General features: G+C 39.1%; 1 protein-coding gene across 1 annotated transcript in view; it reads left to right on the forward strand.

Annotated features, from left to right (window-relative positions):
• The window catches only part of lrrc1 (leucine rich repeat containing 1), a gene marked incomplete at its 3' end in the record, with an annotated part of 80,937 nt that overhangs the window by 37,076 nt on the left and 24,404 nt on the right, over positions 1 to 19,457 (forward strand). The window contains 8 exon segments of the mRNA XM_079843540.1: positions 465 to 543; positions 1,036 to 1,125; positions 7,951 to 8,007; positions 9,716 to 9,779; positions 12,990 to 13,064; positions 13,181 to 13,325; positions 13,459 to 13,577; positions 18,420 to 18,503. Of these exon segments, the coding sequence (XP_079699666.1) occupies positions 465 to 543; positions 1,036 to 1,125; positions 7,951 to 8,007; positions 9,716 to 9,779; positions 12,990 to 13,064; positions 13,181 to 13,325; positions 13,459 to 13,577; positions 18,420 to 18,503 (713 nt within the window).

Raw genomic sequence — 19,457 nt, forward strand, 5'->3', positions numbered from 1 at the left:
ATTGTTCCCTATCCCCTATATCCCCTGTATAGTGCACTGTCTGATTGTTCCCTATCCCCTATATCCCCTATATAGTGCACTGTCTAATCGTTCCCTATCCCCTATATAGTGCACTGTCTGAATCATTCCCTATCCCCTATATAGTACACTGTCTGATTGTTCCCTATCCCCTATATCCCCTATATAGTGCACTGTCTGATTGTTCCCTATCCCCTATATAGTGCACTGTCTGATCGTCCCCTATCCCTTATATAGTGCACTGATGCCAATAGAGTCTGGCGTTAGCATGTTGCTAAGCTAATAGTGCAGTGCTCTACTAAGTGCATGAGCTCATAGTGTTGATCTGTATCTCTGGCTTCATGTTGAAGTGTGGACATGAGCTCTAGGTTTTGGGACAAAGTCATAGTTTTGAATATTGTGTTTATTGATGTAAGTGATTAAATCTGTTTCCTCTGTTTCCTCAGACATTATGGAACTCCCTGAAAGCATTTCATACTGTAAAACCCTCCAGGTAGCAGACTTTAGTGGAAACCCTTTGACAAGGTAAATCATGTGCATTTCATTTTCTAATACTGCACAACTACAGACATATAATAGTCATATAATATGTGGTGTGGAAATGCTCTATATTACTGGGTGCTTCTTTAAACGAGTCTTAAATGCATGTGTAAACCCCACACACACACACACACACACACACACACACATGCGCTTTATTGACAGGTCATGCGTTCTGCATTAGCACTGGTCCACTGTGGCTCAGTTTGCCCAGTTGCTGGACGTTTGGCTGCTGCTGGATTCTCTGGTTAATTCTTTACCAAACCTCCATATGGTTTAGTTTAGTGGCAGATCTGCTTTGTTTATGTTTAATGTTGTCATTAATATAGAGCAGTGTGTGCTCATGGTCCAGCACTGCATCAGTTATTAATCTGTCATTCCCTGTGTGTGTGTATGCGTGTGTGCGTGTGCGTGTGCGTGTGTGTGTGTGTGTGTGTGTGAACGCTGAGTCTCATGCTTGTTGTGGTTTTGTTTCAGGTTGCCAGAAAGTTTTTCGGAACTACAGAATTTAACTTGCCTTTCCATCAATGACATTTCTTTAAAAGAACTTCCAGACAACATTGGAAAGTAAGTGTGTTTTCTCCTGTTGTGCATCGCTCAGCTGTAATCCAGTTTTTCATACACACTCATTTCATTATGTGGCTCTTAGTTTGGGATCATATCTCTTATGATGTCAGCAGGGTTTGATTTCGATGGACTGACTTCATTTACTATTATCCATCCTAGTTGTGATGACTTTCCTCCCCGTATTGGTAATGGGCGTTTGGTTGACGTGTGCTGTAAGAAGTCGACCAATCACAACACACTGGGCCATATGACCAATCAGAGCAGAGTAGACCAATCACAACACACTGGGCCATCTGACCAATCAGAGCAGAGCAGCTCTCAGAGAGGCGGGGTTTAGAGAGACTGAATCATTGATGGAAGTGTTTCAGACTGTGAGAGAGAAGAGCTGTAATGGACTGAGCAATGAAAGTGTTTTTTGAATAATGGCAGGGCTTGACATTAACGCTTGTCCACTTGCCCGGGACAAGTGGATTTTTTGAAGGGGCAAGTGAAAGAGAATTTGATTTGCCCGACCGGACAAATATCCTGATTAAAACATCTAAAAATAACTAGGCAATCTAGCCTGGATGCCAGCTGAACTTAGCCCCGCCCACAACATTTGAGCTCGAGCAGTTCGGTCTGGACTTGATCCGTAGAGGAGGAATTATTAGTGATGCACCGAAATTAAAATTCTGGGCCGAAACCGAAAATTTAGGATGCACTTGGCCGAAAACCGAAACTGAAGCCGAAAATGGCTTCTTTTAAAAATGTGTATATATATATAAATTAGGGCTGGGCAAATTAATGCGCTAACGCGGGCGATTAATTTTTTCAGGTTAATGCATTAAAAATATTTAACGCAAATAACGCAGCGTCCGTTTTTATATCCATTTTTGCTTAGCGTTTCATGATCATCACGCTCTTATTCATGTAAAAGCTTCCAAGCGCGACAAGACACAAGCGAACGCGCTGTATGCCAATGTCCTGTGTGTGTGTGTGTCCTGTCTGTGTGGATGCGTCTCATGTCAGCTAATCAAGGGACACACACACACACACACACACACTCACTCGACGCACAGACTCGCGTCAGTTTCCTGCTCACATCGAGTTCTCTTTTGCTCTTGAACAAACAATAACACAGAGGATTTTGAGTATTCTCATACTAGGAGTCTTAAATTTGTTAAATAACGTCTTAAATGAACTTAAAGAGTGTTTTTTTTTTTAAAGAGTTGTGAGGAAATGAGATGCGCGGGACAGCGCGTGAGATCCGCAGCTGTTCTTAAAGTGACAGGAGCACTGATGATGATGTCATTAATGTTCATCAAAGAACAACGGGAACAGAGAAAATTGTAGCTTTAATGATGATTCATCTATATTTCATTTATTATTTATGCAGTTAAGAAAGATAACTATTACATTTCTGTATATGTATAACAGGGAAGGCCATGGGTAAATGTAACATTTATTATTTTGGGTTTATGTAAAGATTGTTTTAACTTCACTAAAATTAAAAGTTGTTTTTTAAAGCCTAATAAATGTTGAAATTGGCAGCTTTCAGTTATACTGTAATGTAACGTCATTAATGTTTCATAGACACTTTAGTATCAGTGATACTGGCCTTCATTCATAAAAATATGACAATACAACACATATTTAAAATATGCTGCCTTTAAATTGTTTATACATTAATTTGGAGAGTAACTGAAATATCAAAATATTAAAAACGTAAAATATTAAAAACTTGCGATTAATCGCGATTAATTACAGAAAAAAGTGCGATTAATTAGTTAATTTTTTTTAATCGATGCCCAGCACTAATATATATATAAAAAATCAGGAACCTATAGAATAATCAAACTTTTATTAAGTTACATAACACAACCTAAAATATTTTTAACAATAAATATAAATAATAATAACAAATAATATTATTCTTCAAGTTTTATGTTCCATCAAATAAAATAGTTTTTTAACAGTTGTGCAAAAAAAGATCCACAATTATCTGAATAACTGCACACAAAATCCCAGAATGGTTCTCATTAAGAACAAGAGATGCTGCACTGAATAGCCTCTCACTGTCTGTCACTGTTCTCCGGGAAAAATGCCACCTGGGGGGTAAAATATGTGTTATTTTGGCAGGGTTGCCTGCTAAAATTCACATTCCTGGGTCTAAATATCACTGTAGTAAAGTTCGTTCGTGTGGGAAGAAGGAGGCGGGAACCGGCGAACAATACAACATACTTTAATCAAAAAGAATACAAACAAAGTGAAAGTAAAAGCGGCAGCCCCTCACGGACGACTGCCGCACACACATAACAAAACATAAATAAAACCCAAATTAAAATCCAGGCCTGGTCCTCTCTCGTCCTTCACTGGAGTCGCTCGTCCTTTTATGTCTCCGTGCTCCCTCATGAGAGGACTCGAGACCGGTGTGCCTCGCAGGTGACGCTCATTCTCAATCACGCACACCGATCTCGCTCGCTCCTCCCATGTCTCTCGCTCGTCCACCTCGCCACAATCACATAATTGGGGTCGCTTCAACCCGCCGACATGGAAAAACATCCTGCGGGAAAACCGTGGACTTGGCAACACTGCTTGGGGCAGATAAATACCTGCGTGCAATCCAGCGAGCAATGGAAAGCGGCCTTCGTTCGCACCAGTAGTTGAGGGGATTGTGGCTTCTGGCAATGGGTAGTTCAGCTGGAGACGTCTCTTTGTTCTCATACCGCTGACATGCTTACTCTTTGATAGGCAGACGCGTGGTGTGAAGACAGCTCGACCGTGAGTGAAACCTAAGCACTTGCGCATGGATGGGAGGGGCGGGTGACATTCGTTTTCGGTTTACGTTTTCGGATGTGTTTTTTATTTCGGCCCAAATTATTTTATTTCGGCCCAATGCCATTATCAGCGGCCGAAATTTCGAAATTTTTAGAAACTCAGTCACATACAAATTGTGAAATGTGTAAAAATACAAATTGTGGCCTACAGTTAAGCAACATCACACGACCAAGAGTGCTGTTTTCCTGAATACCATCACGACTGAACATGACACTGATTTCATATGACCGTTGCATACACAATTCATTAACATCAAGTCACTTACATTTTAGAAGCAATATTGACTGTTTTTGTTCGATTTCAGCAGCGAAAATAGTTCCTAACAAAGATCACAGCAGAACCATAACGCGTCTCTCAGCAAGTGTGTGTTATTGAATGATTCGGCGTTTTGAATGAATTCAGTGACCTATTCATAAACGACTGCCTCATTGTTGAATGAATTGTTTGAATGAATGACTCAATGACTCACTCATTAAGCTGGTCACAGCGCCAACTACTGGTGATTTAGTGTCATCTTTCCAACTTTTCTTATTTGTATATTCAAACATATTTAAAACAATCTCCTAACATTATTTAATGCAGTTGTAATTTTTTGTGTGTAAATTATTTAATTTGATTGTTAACAGCCCTATAGTGTCTTATTCTAATTTAATTTCTCTAGATCAAATAAAAAATAAATCAAATGAAAGCTGATGCATAGCCTATATATTTAATAAGATTAGGGGAAAAAATGCCCTTTATAAAAAGTAAAAATATCACAAATATGCAGATTTAATTATGTCAAAGCTGATTGAACACTGGTGAGAATATTGCTTCAGAATAAATCATATTTACAACACACACACACACACACACACACACAAAAAACAGGACAAGCTAATGTTTTACTCGGACAATTGAATGTCAGCTCTACTTGTCCGAAGTACAAGCATGTGATCCGGCTTAATGTCGAGCCCTGGATAGTAAACCTGTGGTAGGAGACTCTAAAACAACACGAGGGACCTTCAAACAAGCACAACAGGGCCACCTCAGGGCCACTTCTGATCCGGGACCTCCAGTGGCTTGTGTAGTTGAGTCTGTGATTGGCCGATGTTTGGCTGTTGTGTCTCCAGGACGACACATCGTTTGTTAAAGCGGTCCGGGACGTATGTTAATATCACCTCAGCATCGTCTCCTTGGTGACTTGGACTGGATTCAGATTGAAATCTGGGAAACGTCTGGCTAACTCTTGTTTTCTCTCTCTCGTGTGATTCCATGGCTCTCTTCATTTCCTGTGTAATTTCCTCTTCCGTGCTTGTCTCAGCCCAATGCCCGTCTGACCCTTCAGAAATGTCCTGATTATTCCTCTTCATGAAGAGCCAGTTATTCGATGTAAATGGCCATTCACACCAAAGACGATAGAAGAGCAGCAGATTACACAGCACGACTGGAACGATAGAGAGGAACGTTATCGCTGGAATCACTTTCACAGCGATTGTTTTCAGCTGATGAATAATAAAACCATGGACAGCCAATCAGAATCCATCCTGCTTTAAAGAGCTCGAGCATTTAAAGTGACGGGAGATAAAACTGCAGCGTGCTCATAATAAACAGAACGATATTGTGTGTTGGTCAGGGACAACATTTCAGGACATCTTACACTCATCACATACACACACAACTCATTTTGAAACCACAGAACCTTATTTTTATATCGCAACACATAATAAACATCTCTCTGTCTCTCCCTTGTGTGTGTGTGTGTTTAAATTCAAAGTAGTGATGTTGTTTTATCTTAAAATGACTTCAATACCAGATATTTAACAAATATATATTTCATACAAATATATAAAACAAATGTTATAAATATCAATATTATCTATTTATTATCGAAGGCTGAATTCAGAAATGATCACTTTAGTATATTGGATAGAAAGTGATAATAATAAAATAATAAATAAAACCAAATGAGTTGGCAGGCCGGCTCCCGATGGCCAGTCCAGGCTCTGATATAGTTAAAGTCAGGGCTTGACATGAACGTTTTTGCTAGTGGTTTTAGATGTCGTCATTTGTCAGCAGGTTTATTAGGCTACTGTCACTTTAAGAGCTGACGCACGGATCCATTACACTGATACACACACATTTTCTTTCTCAACTGTTTACATTCACTTCAAACAGAACTGACTGTGTTTACGTGAATACTCACCAAGACCAGCATTTTGACATTAGTGTGTGTGTATTTGACTGTTTGAGAGCAATAAGCAGCGAAAAAGAGCTAATTTAGTGCTGAGAGGCGGCTTTACTGTATGTGCTGCACTTTGTGTGTGAGTGCAAAAATGCAGAAATTAGTCAAATTATGCGCAATATTCAAGCCCTGTAACAGCAGCAATATTCATCCGGAGCAAATGAAGCGAGTGAGTGACGGGTTTGTGTGTCACTGGCTGTGGGAGAGATGAGAGAGATGCTGGTACTGTGTGTATTCTGTGGGAAATGAGTATTGGAAGTGTTTCAGATATTTCAGTATCAATATGTATCGAAGAATCTATATTTTTGACACTAGTTTATTATTTCAGATGCCTTTTTAAAAGACTACAACTGAAAAATGGGAATGATTTTTTTTACATCATGGTATTATTGTTGTTCTGCCTGTAACCTAAAGTAAAATATATGGGCATTTTGAAAATTTGGGGTGAATTTGTGCTTGCCTTTTATATATTTACACATACAAACACACAAGTGCCAGTTTTTGTGATCGAAGCGTCCAAACCGTGACTTTAAACACACACACAGAAGCGGCAGATGACTCGAGCGCTGGTCAGTGAGGAGAGATTTTTACAGATATCAATCCCAGAGTGCTTTAAAACTGCCTGTGATCTTTAAGCTGACTCGTCGTCATCCTCCGTGAACGTCAGTCACACACACAGCAAACCAAACACCACGGCCAGCGTTTCCCCATTATTATTTCTGCAGTATTCAAAGGCTTTAGTTTGTGGAATTGAAATATTCCATTCGCCACAGCCTCGACCAATAATCCTCTTTTATTCTCTCCGTTTTCATTTCACGAGACGACCCTGATTAATGTGTGTGTGTGACTTTAGCTGTCTCTGTGGCCTTGAGCTCCAGACGGTTGAAAGCGCGCTGAACCCTTGGCTTGATTACATTTTCGTGGAGTTATAGTGACAAATAGAGGCATTTCCTGTCCGTGTGTCCGACTGAAGAGGTCAAATAGCCACACGTTTTTAATTTGTTTTTGGATCCGTCCAGTGAAAAATGAAACCCTTTGACCCTGAGAGTAGTTTTTCTTCTCCTGTGTGGGCTTTGAACAGGCCGCTCGTCCTCCTGTTGACTGGGACTTCATTTGCTGTAGTTATTGTTTTTAAAGCACGTCAGGTTTTAAATGGCAGAAAGGCCCTGGAAGCCTTCGGATGAATAAAGTTAACTGTGTTCAGGGCCGAGGCTTGTCACGCTGAGTGCACTAGAAGATTGTGATGACTATCTCAGGATGTGTGTTAAGTGCACTTCCCACCGCAGCTCGCCCCACTCTCTGATGGATGAACCACTCGATATTCGTTTTTAACAGAAAATGAAGACGAATAAGTTCTTGAATGTGGATTATTTCCTCATGTTGCGGCTCCTCTCTTCTCAGTCTGTCAGTAACCCTCTGTCTCTATGAAGCACCGCCTTCTGAAAAGCACACTGTGCTCTGATTGGTCGGCTGGAGCGGTGTGTTGTGATTGGTGTTTGGGGAAATGTCCCGCCCCTTACCATAACCGGCAGTTTCAACACACTACTAACTAACTCAACCAGGCCCCGCCCCTTTATTCTGCGTAGGAATTATTATAATGAGGAATATTGTGACGTGTTTGTTCCCAATGGAAACTCAAGATGGAGGCGTTTCAGACACACTGACACTGATATAGAGAAGAACTGCAACATTACACACTAATGAAAGATCAACAAGGGAAATAAAGCGTAATAATAATAATATAATAAAGACATTAATATTATGCAATGTTTCTTTTTTCCTAGCCTCTGTAATTTGGTATCACTGGAACTCCGAGAGAACCTGCTGACAGATTTACCAGCGTAAGTGCAAACCTCACAATGCTATGTGTGTGTGTGTTTTAGTAAATTGTGTGTGTGTGTGTGTGTGTGGTAAACACTACATTATGAGGACAAAATGTCCCTGCAAAGATGGCAATATGCAAAATCCTTGTCCCTGTGGAGACATGTTTTGGCCCCCATGAGGAAAACAGCTTATTAATCAGACTTAAAATGAAAATGTAAAAATGCCTGTAGTTTTGTGTGATGGGTAGGTTTAGGGGTAGGGTTAGTGTGTGTGTGTGTGTGTGTGTGTGTGTGTGTGTGTGTGTGTGTGTGTGTGTGTGATGGGTAGGTTTAGGGGTAGGGTTAGTGTGTGTGTGTGTGTGTGTGTGTGTGTGTGTGTGTGTGTGTGTGTGTGTGATGGGTAGGTTTAGGGGTAGGGTTAGTGTGTGTGTGTGTGTGTGTGTGTGTGTGTGATGGGTAGGTTTAGGGTTAGTGTGTGTGTGTGTGTGTGTGTGTGTGTGTGTGTGTGTGTGTGTGTGTGTGTGTGTGTGTGTGTGTGTGTGTGTGTGTGTGATGGGTAGGTTTAGGGATAGTGTGTGTGTGTGTGTGTGTGTGATGGGTAGGGTTAGTGTGTGTGTGTGTGTGTGTGATGGGTAGGGTTAGTGTGTGTGTGTGTGTGTGTGTGTGTGATGGGTAGGTTTAGGGGTAGGGTTAGTGTGTGTGTGTGTGTGTGATGGGTAGGTTTAGGGGTAGGGTTAGTGTGTGTGTGTGTGTGTGTGTGTGTGTGTGATGGGTAGGTTTAGGGTTAGTGTGTGTGTGTGTGTGTGTGTGTGTGTGTGTGTGTGTGTGTGTGTGATGGGTAGGGTTAGTGTGTGTGTGTGTGTGTGTGTGTGTGTGATGGGTAGGGTTAGTGTGTGTGTGTGTGTGTGTGTGTGTGTGTGTGTGTGTGTGTGATGGGTAGGTTTAGGGGTAGTGAGTGTGTGTGTGTGTGTGTGTGTGATGGGTAGGTTTAGGGGTAGTGAGTTTGTGTGTGTGTGTGTGATGGGTAGGTTTAGGGGTAGGGTTAGTGTGTGTGTGTGTGTGTGTGTGTGTGTGTGTGTGTGTGTGTGTGTGTGTGTGTGTGTGTGTGTGTGTGTGTGTGTGTGATGGGTAGGTTTAGGGGTAGGGTTAGTGTGTGTGTGTGTGTGTGTGTGTGTGTGTGTGTGTGATGGGTAGGTTTAGGGGTACGGTTAGTGTGTGTGTGTGTGTGTGTGTGTGTGTGTGTGTGTGTGTGTGTGTGTGTGTGTGTGTGTGTGATGGTTAGGTTTAGGGGTAGGGTTAGTGTGTCTGTGTGTGTGTGTGTGTGTGTGTGTGATGGTTAGGTTTAGGGGTAGGGTTAGTGTGTGTGTGTGTGTGTGATGGTTAGGTTTAGGGGTAGGGTTAGTGTGTGTGTGTGATGGTTAGGTTTAGGGGTAGGGTTAGTGTGTGTGTGTGTGTGTGTGTGTGTGTGTGTGTGTGTGTGTGTGTGTGTGTGTGTGTGTGATGGTTAGGTTTAGGGGTAGGGTTAGTGTAAGGGGAGAGAATATACACTTCGTACAGTATAAAAATCATTACATATGGAGAGTCCCCATAAAACATGAAAACGTGTGTGCGTGTGTATGTATGTGTGTGTGTGTGCGCGAGCGAGCGTGTGTGTGTGTGTGTGTGTGTGTGTGTGCTTGCCTAAGTCAAAAGGAAATGAATGTTTATTCCATTTTGTTTCAACCAGGTCTCTGTCTCAACTTCAGAAACTTGAAGAACTGGATGTAGGAAGCAATGAGCTGTATAATCTGGTGAGTGTTGAGACATTCACAGCGTGCTTTACAATGACTGGATATTATAGATCCTCATAATCATCATAATCATGAGAATAATGGCTTTGGCTACACAAGGCTTAGAATATGTCAACTGTCACGCCATCAAAGAAAGGTTAATTTTGCGCGCGCGCGTGCGTGCGCGCGTGCGTGCGTGCGTGCGTGCGTGCGTGCGTGCGTGCGTGCGTGTGTGTGTGTGTACTGTATGTTTACAGTTAGTGTTAACTATGGGAATGGCTTGTTCAGGAATGTTGTGGATCTTTGGACCGTCTCAGGTTTGCTCCAGTGTGTGTATAATAGAGAGTAACTGGCCATACACACATAACCGTTATTTAATTCATTATTTAAAGTGAAAAATTCTCTACTACTGGGGCTCAGAATAACAGTAATCTACAATAAAAAGAAAAGCGTCTCATGGTCTGCTGTTTTCAATCTTTATTTTCTGTAAAAGAAATGTATGTATTTTTCGGCTCCATCTCCATCATTTGAGTTCTTGCCATCCATTATCTCCAAACTGTAGTAGATTATCAGAGCTGCAGTTTAAAATCATTGTTTAAAAGTGATATGTTATTGAGAACAGTAATCTGATGACAGAGCTCACGGTGGAATGCATTAGCCCAACACTGACCTGAGCTTACACTGGCCAGAAATGACCAGCCACTGAAAATGAAGGAGACCGTCGGAGAGACCATCAGTGTTCAGAAGCGTGCTCATCGTGCTCATGTTCACATATGTTCATGTGTGCTTGCAAAAGTAAAGGCCTTGGACCTGTGCATGTGTGGACACACACACACACACACACACACACACACACACACACACAAACACACACACAGGCTTCACAGAGATGAACTTTATCACCTCTCATCTCGAGTCTCGGATCAGTGAGGATCATTTTAAAAAATAAATTCAAATCCTGTCCTAATTTAAAGTAAACAAGCTGACAAAAATATTGAATCCAGTATTTGGTGATAAGGTAGCATGATGAGAGATTAATAAGCAATTTCTTGCAGGCCGGTAACAGAGTAAAAGAGAAAAAGGGTCAAATGGACTTTATGGGACAACAGCTCGTCACAGGGGCAGTACTCTTAAATGTTTGTACCTTTTATTACTACAAAAAGGTTCATAATAGTATCTTTAGGTACGTATTTGTACTCTTTTATGCACCTTTTAGGAGTGAAACAGGTTCAGACATGTCCTTTTAAGAGTACTGGGACGAGCTGTTGTCCCCCTAAAGCTCCATTTGACCCTTTTTCTCTTTCTCTGTGTTGAGATTCCCACATGACCTGTAACACTGGCAGTTGATTTCCTCTACCACTGTTTGTCCAGAGTGAAAGAGTTAGTTCACCTCCCTCAAGTCCTCCTAGGTGTATATGACTTACTTCTTTCAGACGAATACAATGATGGATAGATGCACTTTTATGATGGATAGATACACTTTTATGATGATAGATGCACTTTTATGATGATAGATGCACTTTTATGATGATAGATACACTTTTATGATGATAGATGCACTTTTATGATGATAGATGCACTATAATGATGGATAGATGCACTTTTATGATGGATAGATTTACTTTTATGATGGATAGATTTACTTTTATGATGGATAGATGCACTTTTATGATTAATAGATGCACTTTTATGATTAATAGATGCACTTTTATGATGGATGGATGCACTTTTATGATGGATAGATGCACTTTTATGATGGATAGATGCACTTTTATGATGATATATGCACTATAATGATGGATAGATGCACTTTTATGATGGATAGATGCACTTTTATGATGATATATGCACTATAATGATGGATAGATGCACTTTTATGATGGATAGATGCACTTTTATGATGATATATGCACTATAATGATGTATAGATGCACTTTTATGATGGATAGATGCACTTTTATGATGATATATGCACTATAATGATGTATAGATGCACTTTTATGATGGATAGATGCACTTTTATGATGGATAGATGCACTTTTATGATGGATAGATTTACTTTTATGATGGATAGGTTTACTTTTATGATGGATAGATTTACTTTTATGATGGATAGATGCACTTTTATGATGGATGGATAGATGCACTTTTATGATTAATAGATGCACTTTTATGATTAATAGATGCACTTTTATGATTAATAGATGCACTTTTATGATGGATAGATTTACTTTTATGATGGATAGATTTACTTTTATGATGGATAGATGCACTTTTATGATGGATGGATAGATGCACTTTTATGATTAATAGATGCACTTTTATGATGGATAGATGCACTTTTATGATGGATAGATGCACTTTTATGATGGTATATGCACTATAATGATGGATAGATACACTTTTATGATGGATAGATGCACTTTTATGATGGAGAGATGCACTTTTATGATGGATAGATACACTTTTATGATGGATAGATACACTTTTATGATGGATAGATGCACTTTTATGATGGAGAGATGCACTTTTATGATGGATAGATACACTTTTATGATGGATAGATGCACTTTTATGATGGATAGATGCACTTTTATGATGGAGAGATGCACTTTTATGATGGTATATGCACTATAATGATGGATAGATGCACTTTTATGATGGTATATGCACTATAATGATGGATAGATGCACTTTTATGATGGATGGATGCACTTTTATGATGGATAGATGCACTTTTATGATGGATAGATGCACTTTTATGATGGATAGATGCACTTTTATGATGGATAGATGCACTTTTATGATGGATAGATACACTTTTATGATGGATAGATGCACTTTTATGATGGATAGATACACTTTTATGATGGATAGATGCACTTTTATGGACTTCAAAACAGAAACTGCCATTATAAAGCTCGGCAGAGCCAGGACATTTTTAATTGTGTTCGTCTGAAAGAAGAATGTCATGTACACATCGGATGACTCAAGGGTGAGTAAATCAGGGGGTAATGTTCATTTTTGAGTGAACTATCCCTTTAAACCCTTGTTTGTGTGAATGTGAGCTGTGTGTGACACACAGGCCTCTGCTGGATTTAACACAGGCTGCGCTGGAATGCCATTTCACGAGTGTTTCGCATTGGCCTGCATTCTTGTGCGCGCCGGTAACAGTCACCTGCTGTGTTCCTGTTGCTCCATCTGAACTCTGGCAAACGTGTTTTCTTGCAGCCGGAGACAATAGGCTGTCTTGTCAGCCTGAAAGACCTGTGGCTGGACGGGAACCTGCTGTCTGAAATACCATCGGTAAAGTATTCCGGAAACGTCCTGTTTTTAAACACATGTCTGATGAAGCAATATCTGTGGTTGCATGCATGTTTATGTGCGTGTGTGTGTGTGTGTGTGTGGTTTCTCTGTCTCAGGAACTGGGCAATATGAGAAGCCTTACGTGTCTGGATGTATCGGAGAACAAGTTAGAGCGCCTCCCGGAGGAGATGGGGAACCTGCTCTCCCTCACAGACCTGCTGGTGTCCCAGAACCTCATAGACGTCCTGCCTGAGGGAATCGGTCAGTCTTCAGGGTTTATGGGGGCTTCTGTGCGGCCCTCGACCTGGATGGCCTGCAGAAGTCAGATGGATGGTTGTTAAAGGAGCACTGTAGTGATTACAGTAATCATACTGGAATATATGTTTTCCCTTAGGAAAATTAAGACGGCTTTCAATATTGAAAGCAGATCAAAACCGATTGGTCCAACTTCCGGAGAGCATCGGCAACTGTGAAAGCCTGACAGAATTAGTGCTGACAGAAAACCAGCTGGGGGTGAGTTACACCTCAAAATACTCACTACAGTGTTACATGCAATTACTATAGTAATTATTATACATTATGCATAATTACATGCAAATAACCCTCAACTACACCAAACACTAATCCGAACCCTTAGTAAGTACATGTATTTAATTATTATTAGTTACTCAGTGCTTAAATGTATAATTACAGTGTAATAATGACTTCTTAAAACAAAGTGTAACCCTACATTCAAAATTACAACTAACAAGGGGAAAATCAGAGAAGTTTAATAAGTTTTAAAATGTTAATTTTTTTCATTTACTTTATATGTAGGGTCCGTGTTAACTTTTCCCCCCTTATTTTTTAAATGGAAAAACGAGAATTAAGCTAGATTTTTCTTTTTTGTTCATGGGGAAAAATTAGTTTATGTTTTATTATTTTCGGTTTTGGGTAAGTTTCTCCAAAAAAGTAATTAATTACTAGCCAGTGTTAATTTTGACAGCAAATTTTGATTTAGTTTCAGTCATATTTTAGTCACCTGAATTGTTTTTAGTTTTATCTAGTTTTAGTCGACTAAAATCTAGTTTAGTTAAACTGTAAAGCATTATTTGAGCATTTATGCATTACATAACCGGCTGTTACATGAACACATCTTAAAACCGACATTTGGACATAATTTTGTTTTTGACATTAAAAATACTCGAAAGAGCTCCATTCACTTTTTTGTTTGTTTTTAAAAAAAAACATCTATATAGTTTTTATAATGTTGTATTTCTCAGTGCTTAAATGTATAATTACAGTGTAATAAGGACTCCTTAAAACAAAGTGTAACCCTACATTCATAATTGCAATTAACAAGGGGAAAATCAGAGGGAAAAAAAGCCAATTTTTAATTATTTTAATTTGACTTCATTTTAAATTATTTCATTTACTTTATATGTAGGGACCGTGTCCTTCTGGTCATTTCATTTTCTACTCAAAAAACAAAACAAAAAAAGATCACCTTTTTTTCCTCATTTTGTTTATAAAATGGAAAAACGAGAATTAAGCTAGATTTTTCTTTTTTGTTCATTGGGAAAAATTAGTTTATGTTTTATTATTTTCGGTTTTGGGTAAGTTTCTCCAAAAAAGTAATTAATTACTAGCCAGTGTTAATTTTGACAGCAAATTTTGATTTAGTTTTAGTCATATTTTAGTCACCTGAATTGTTTTTAGCTTTCATCTAGTTTTAGTCGACTAAAATCTAGTTTAGTTAAACTGTAAAGCATTAATTGAGAATTTATGCATTACATAACCGGCTGTTACATGAACACATCTTAAAACTGACATTTTGACATCATTTTGTTTTTGACATTAAAAATACACGAAAGAGCTCCATTCACTTCTTTTGTTTGTTTTTTAAAAACATCTAAATAGTTTTGATAATGTTGTATTTCTGTTTTAGTTAGTATATCAGGTTAAGCTAAAGCTTCAGATAAGTTTACGTTTATTTTGTTTCATTTCAGTTAAAATTTATTTAATTTCAAGTAATGAATTTTTTAATGGTTTTAGTTTTTATAACCCTGATACTTTATTGAATAATATGTGTCAAATACTGTTCTTAGTCTTTCCTCCTGACTGAATTAAAGGGAATGAAATTAAATACAGTTTATTGTGTAACCAGAAACATATCTATATATATATATATATATATAATGCGTGACTTTAATTATAAACGAGCTCAAATACACAAGGACTCTTATTTTGTAATGTCTTACTATTGCAGTTCAGATGAGGAGATAAATATGCGTCTTTACAACCGTCTGAATCATATACTATATAAACATGGTACAGTAAAGATTGTGATTATTCCTCAGCATTAGTTCATAAACATGTCCTGTCATAAATGTGTGTTATTGATTGATTGTGTGAGACTGTAGAAGCTCAACAGAGCCGTGTTTTCCCGCCGTTAGATCCGCACGTGAGCTCATCTGTTACACAGGACATCAGTTCTGACTGGATCTCTTCCCTAATCGACCCTCACTAACTATTTGACTATTTGAACCGGTTGTAAGACCTTTGATATGCAGAGTTTGGTTTCAGGCCGGCTCTAACACACCTGAAGCCCAGAAGCTGAAGATCTGTGAGATTCATTAGAGAGAAACGATTGAGCACTTCTGCCCTAAACCTGCCCTAAAGTCCCCCTGTGGTGAAAATCAAGTGTTTAATGTTGTTTATGTGTCTGTGTGGTGTTTGTAATATGCTTTAGACAAACCATAAGTCAAAACAATTGCTGAGGATTTTCTCTTAAACCTGCACTGAATCAAAGACAGTCTCAAGAACACGGTTTGAAATCGCTGGTGTTTCTGATGTCACTACCTTGTAACCAATCACTTCACGAGGGGGGCGGGGCTTTAGCATATCATTAACTATTCTCTGAAGCAGGGAGTCTCAAGAGAAGCAGGTTATTTTTCTGTGAAAAATTGGGGAGATTTAGATTAGGGATGCACCGAAACCAGATTTTTGGGGATCGGCTGAATACCAAACCCACTGGTTAAGATTCTGCCGAATCCGAAACCGAATACCGAATCCTACTGCCATCCTCAGTCCATTATCACAGTAAACACATTAATGAAGTAAACAACGTCCACAGCAGTGTAGGGATGCTATTGACCATTTAACCGTTAAGCGAAAGTAAGAACTTTGACCGATTGATACTGTCAGTTAAACGTTTTAAATGTTTTTAACGTTTTTATGTTTGTTTGTTGTTTTGATACATGGTTAAGAAATATGCTGTATAGCGTTACTTGTTCACCCACGGAGCGCGTCGACATGTGCAACCACAAACCAGATCTCGCAAAATGAAGCAATGGAAAAGCTTACAGTGTGGGACCATTTTGAAAAATACAGCAGTAGCACATGTTTGACCAGCGGAGGCGCGTAGTGCGCGTAGTACGGCTTGTGACTAAACAAAGGGCCCCAATGTGAGTGTGCACACCAACGCGCTAAACGGCAGATGTAAAAGCGTCATTTAAAAAAACAAAAAGGCCTTGGGTCCGTTTTTCTGTTTTGACGCGGCGCTTTAAAAACTGTCCGACCAATGAGATCGGTGCTTTAGTTGATGTGCCTGGAGCTGCTGAAGTGACAGTAAAACACCACTTGGTGGCGCTCAAGCACAAAACGTTTTTGCCGAGCACACATTGGTACGACTAAGAGGAAGTAAGTAGACAAAGAAGAATATGAGCTGCTGATGCTGCTTGCCAGTTAGCAAAAGTGTGTGAATGGTGTAGGCAAGCACGTTAATACCGTCTCTCTTCTTCTTCTGCATGACGAGCGAGTGTCAGAAGCGTAAAGTGGCGCAGCACCAGCTTGTGTACCGGGAGCTCCATCATCTACTGAATTTTAGGGTTGGGTACCATTCACATTTTAACCAGTATCGGTACCGGTACCCAGCGGTACCTTTTTTCGGTTCTTTAGGGATGTTTGCATCAATAACTGCAGAAAATATAAGTCATTTATAGAAGTGTTATGAGATTATGGCAGAGCTGCCCTGGTTTCTGTCTGCCATTGTCTGTGATGTTTGATTACTGTTGTAATATTTACTAGTAAATAGTAGGCTACTAGGTACTTAATTTAATTAATAAAAACAACCTTTTTTTAAACCTTAATTTAATTTCTTTTAATTTAATTAAACTTTTTCTGTCAAACAAAGTGCTGCACAACTGAGCTTTATACGGTTAAAATTAAAACATTAAAACAGAAAAAATGTAATGTATTACTTAAAAAATAAAGTTTTGATTTATTATTATTACATTAGTGTTAGTATTATTAATTGAGGCGTATCTAAATTCTACTGTACAACAGTGATGTATTTGTCAAGATAAACCGGACTTTTATTTTGATGTGTTGCCTTGACTCAAAGACTTTTGAGTTTCTGTGTGTTTGTGACACGATGGTAGTTTTTCTCAAATGAAACGGTAAAATGCTCATGAAGTGACTCTCAGTGGCTCTGGAGATGACGTTTATGTCCTCATACGAGATGGCAGAGATGGAAACACATGACCGTCATAGTGATAGTTAATGCGAGTGTGTGTGTGGTAAACCGCGCTTCTACGGCATTCATTCGCACAGAGACACACAAGATCCGTATTTAAATAGTCTTTTTGCGGTTTAATATTCACAGACACTGGTCTATATAACCAGATGTGTTCTCTGGTACCGAAATTTGGCACAGATTGATTTAATGTGAATCGGTACTCGGTAGTACCGACGTAATTCGGTTGGTGCCCTTAAAAGTACTGAGCTCGGTACCCAAACCTAAGACACGCCGAAAAACGACTCGAAAAATGCTGGCGATAAGCGCGAGTGATAATTGTCACGGGTTGCACAGGCCTTAAGGATGCTGATTGTCAGAAGGCAGAATGGCCAATGGGAACATGGTTGACTTGTAGACGAGTCTGTATAATTCACTGTTCCGCTTCTTCTGAATCGGTTTCTGCTTCAAACATATATATGACTGAATTAAACCAGTATTTCTCTTGCCATTGTGCAGCGTTTACTACAGTTAAGTTCAGCGACCGGATCAGATATTGCTGTGAGTGAGTGGAGGCTGGGCTAATTTGCATATCCATGGCTCCGCATATAATAAATGAAGCAAGCGTGTCGAGTTACATTCAAGCTATTTTGAGGCATGAGGAAAAATGTTTTCACAGGAATTTTGGTGATCAAAGATGAGCTTTAAGGGATTAAATTGACTAAAAGGGGCAAAATCTGTTAATGAGCCTCTTATATCACGCATCATGTAGTCTTATTATTATTGGTTATTGATCATAGGCATTTCCCCCTGACAGTTGGTGTAAAGTAATTTTGCAATGTGTTTTTTTTGTCTCTCAGAATTTGCCAAGAAGTATTGGAAAACTAAAGAAACTGTCCAACTTCAACTGTGATAGGAATCGACTAACGTCTTTGCCAAAAGAGGTATGCCATCCCAGTCAACAGGCCTTATTCATGAAACAATTAATGACACAACTACATGAATGATAAAACCCATAAACTACACCTAATGTAAGCCTATTCTTCATTTCATTGTGCTAGTGTTACATTTCCTAGCCTGTCCATTTCACTGCAACCAAAGACGCTGTAATGCTCATCGCATCCTCATTATGATACCCCAATTTTAACAGACCCTTTATAGCAGCATATAACAATATCTTATACTATCTCACATTTTTTGGCCTACATTTCAACTGTAATTGTCCTAATTGTCACTTCTTGTCACAAACTGTTGCTGTACATGTACAGTAAGCACAGTGGCGCCTACAGCAAATTCTCAGCAACTGCTCTAATGTACAAGGAACTAGTTTTTTTTGCTCGTTTACTCATACACTACATATATTTAGACTTCACTTTGCATGCAAGTTAACAATGTGCACCAAATAGGCTTAACAGTATCATGAATGGAAGTCATTATTATGTTTTATTGCATACCTTTTGCTAATTACTTGTCTAACGAAGTGTTTTTAAGCGAGTGGATAAAGAGGTTGTGTTTTCTATGGGCTGAAGGTCATCCTGCAGGTCTTTCTGAGCTGAAATGCTGAAGTAACTCCTACATTGGGTTAAAATGTCAGTGTGCTTCTTTTTTTAATGGCTACCTTCACTGAAGGACTTTGAGTTGTTTATGACCAGAATCAGGCCTTAATGTTTTTTAACAGAACAATCTTTGTGACTTGAACAAGGCTCTTTTTGTTATACATGAAAGACGAGAAACCCTTAAGGTCAGATCATTATGGTGTTATAATACAACTGTGATAAGAAATGAGGTGCACATAGAGAAATTAGGTGTGATGTCACAATGCTGTCATATTTTATTAGTTAATAGTTTTGTGGTGGTTTATTATTAGAGGCCATTCTAATGCTCCTTTACAAAGTCTT

Source organism: Gobio gobio (assembly GCF_949357685.1).
Source record: "Gobio gobio genome assembly, chromosome: 18".
In the NCBI taxonomy this organism is placed as follows: Eukaryota; Metazoa; Chordata; class Actinopteri; order Cypriniformes; family Gobionidae; genus Gobio; species Gobio gobio.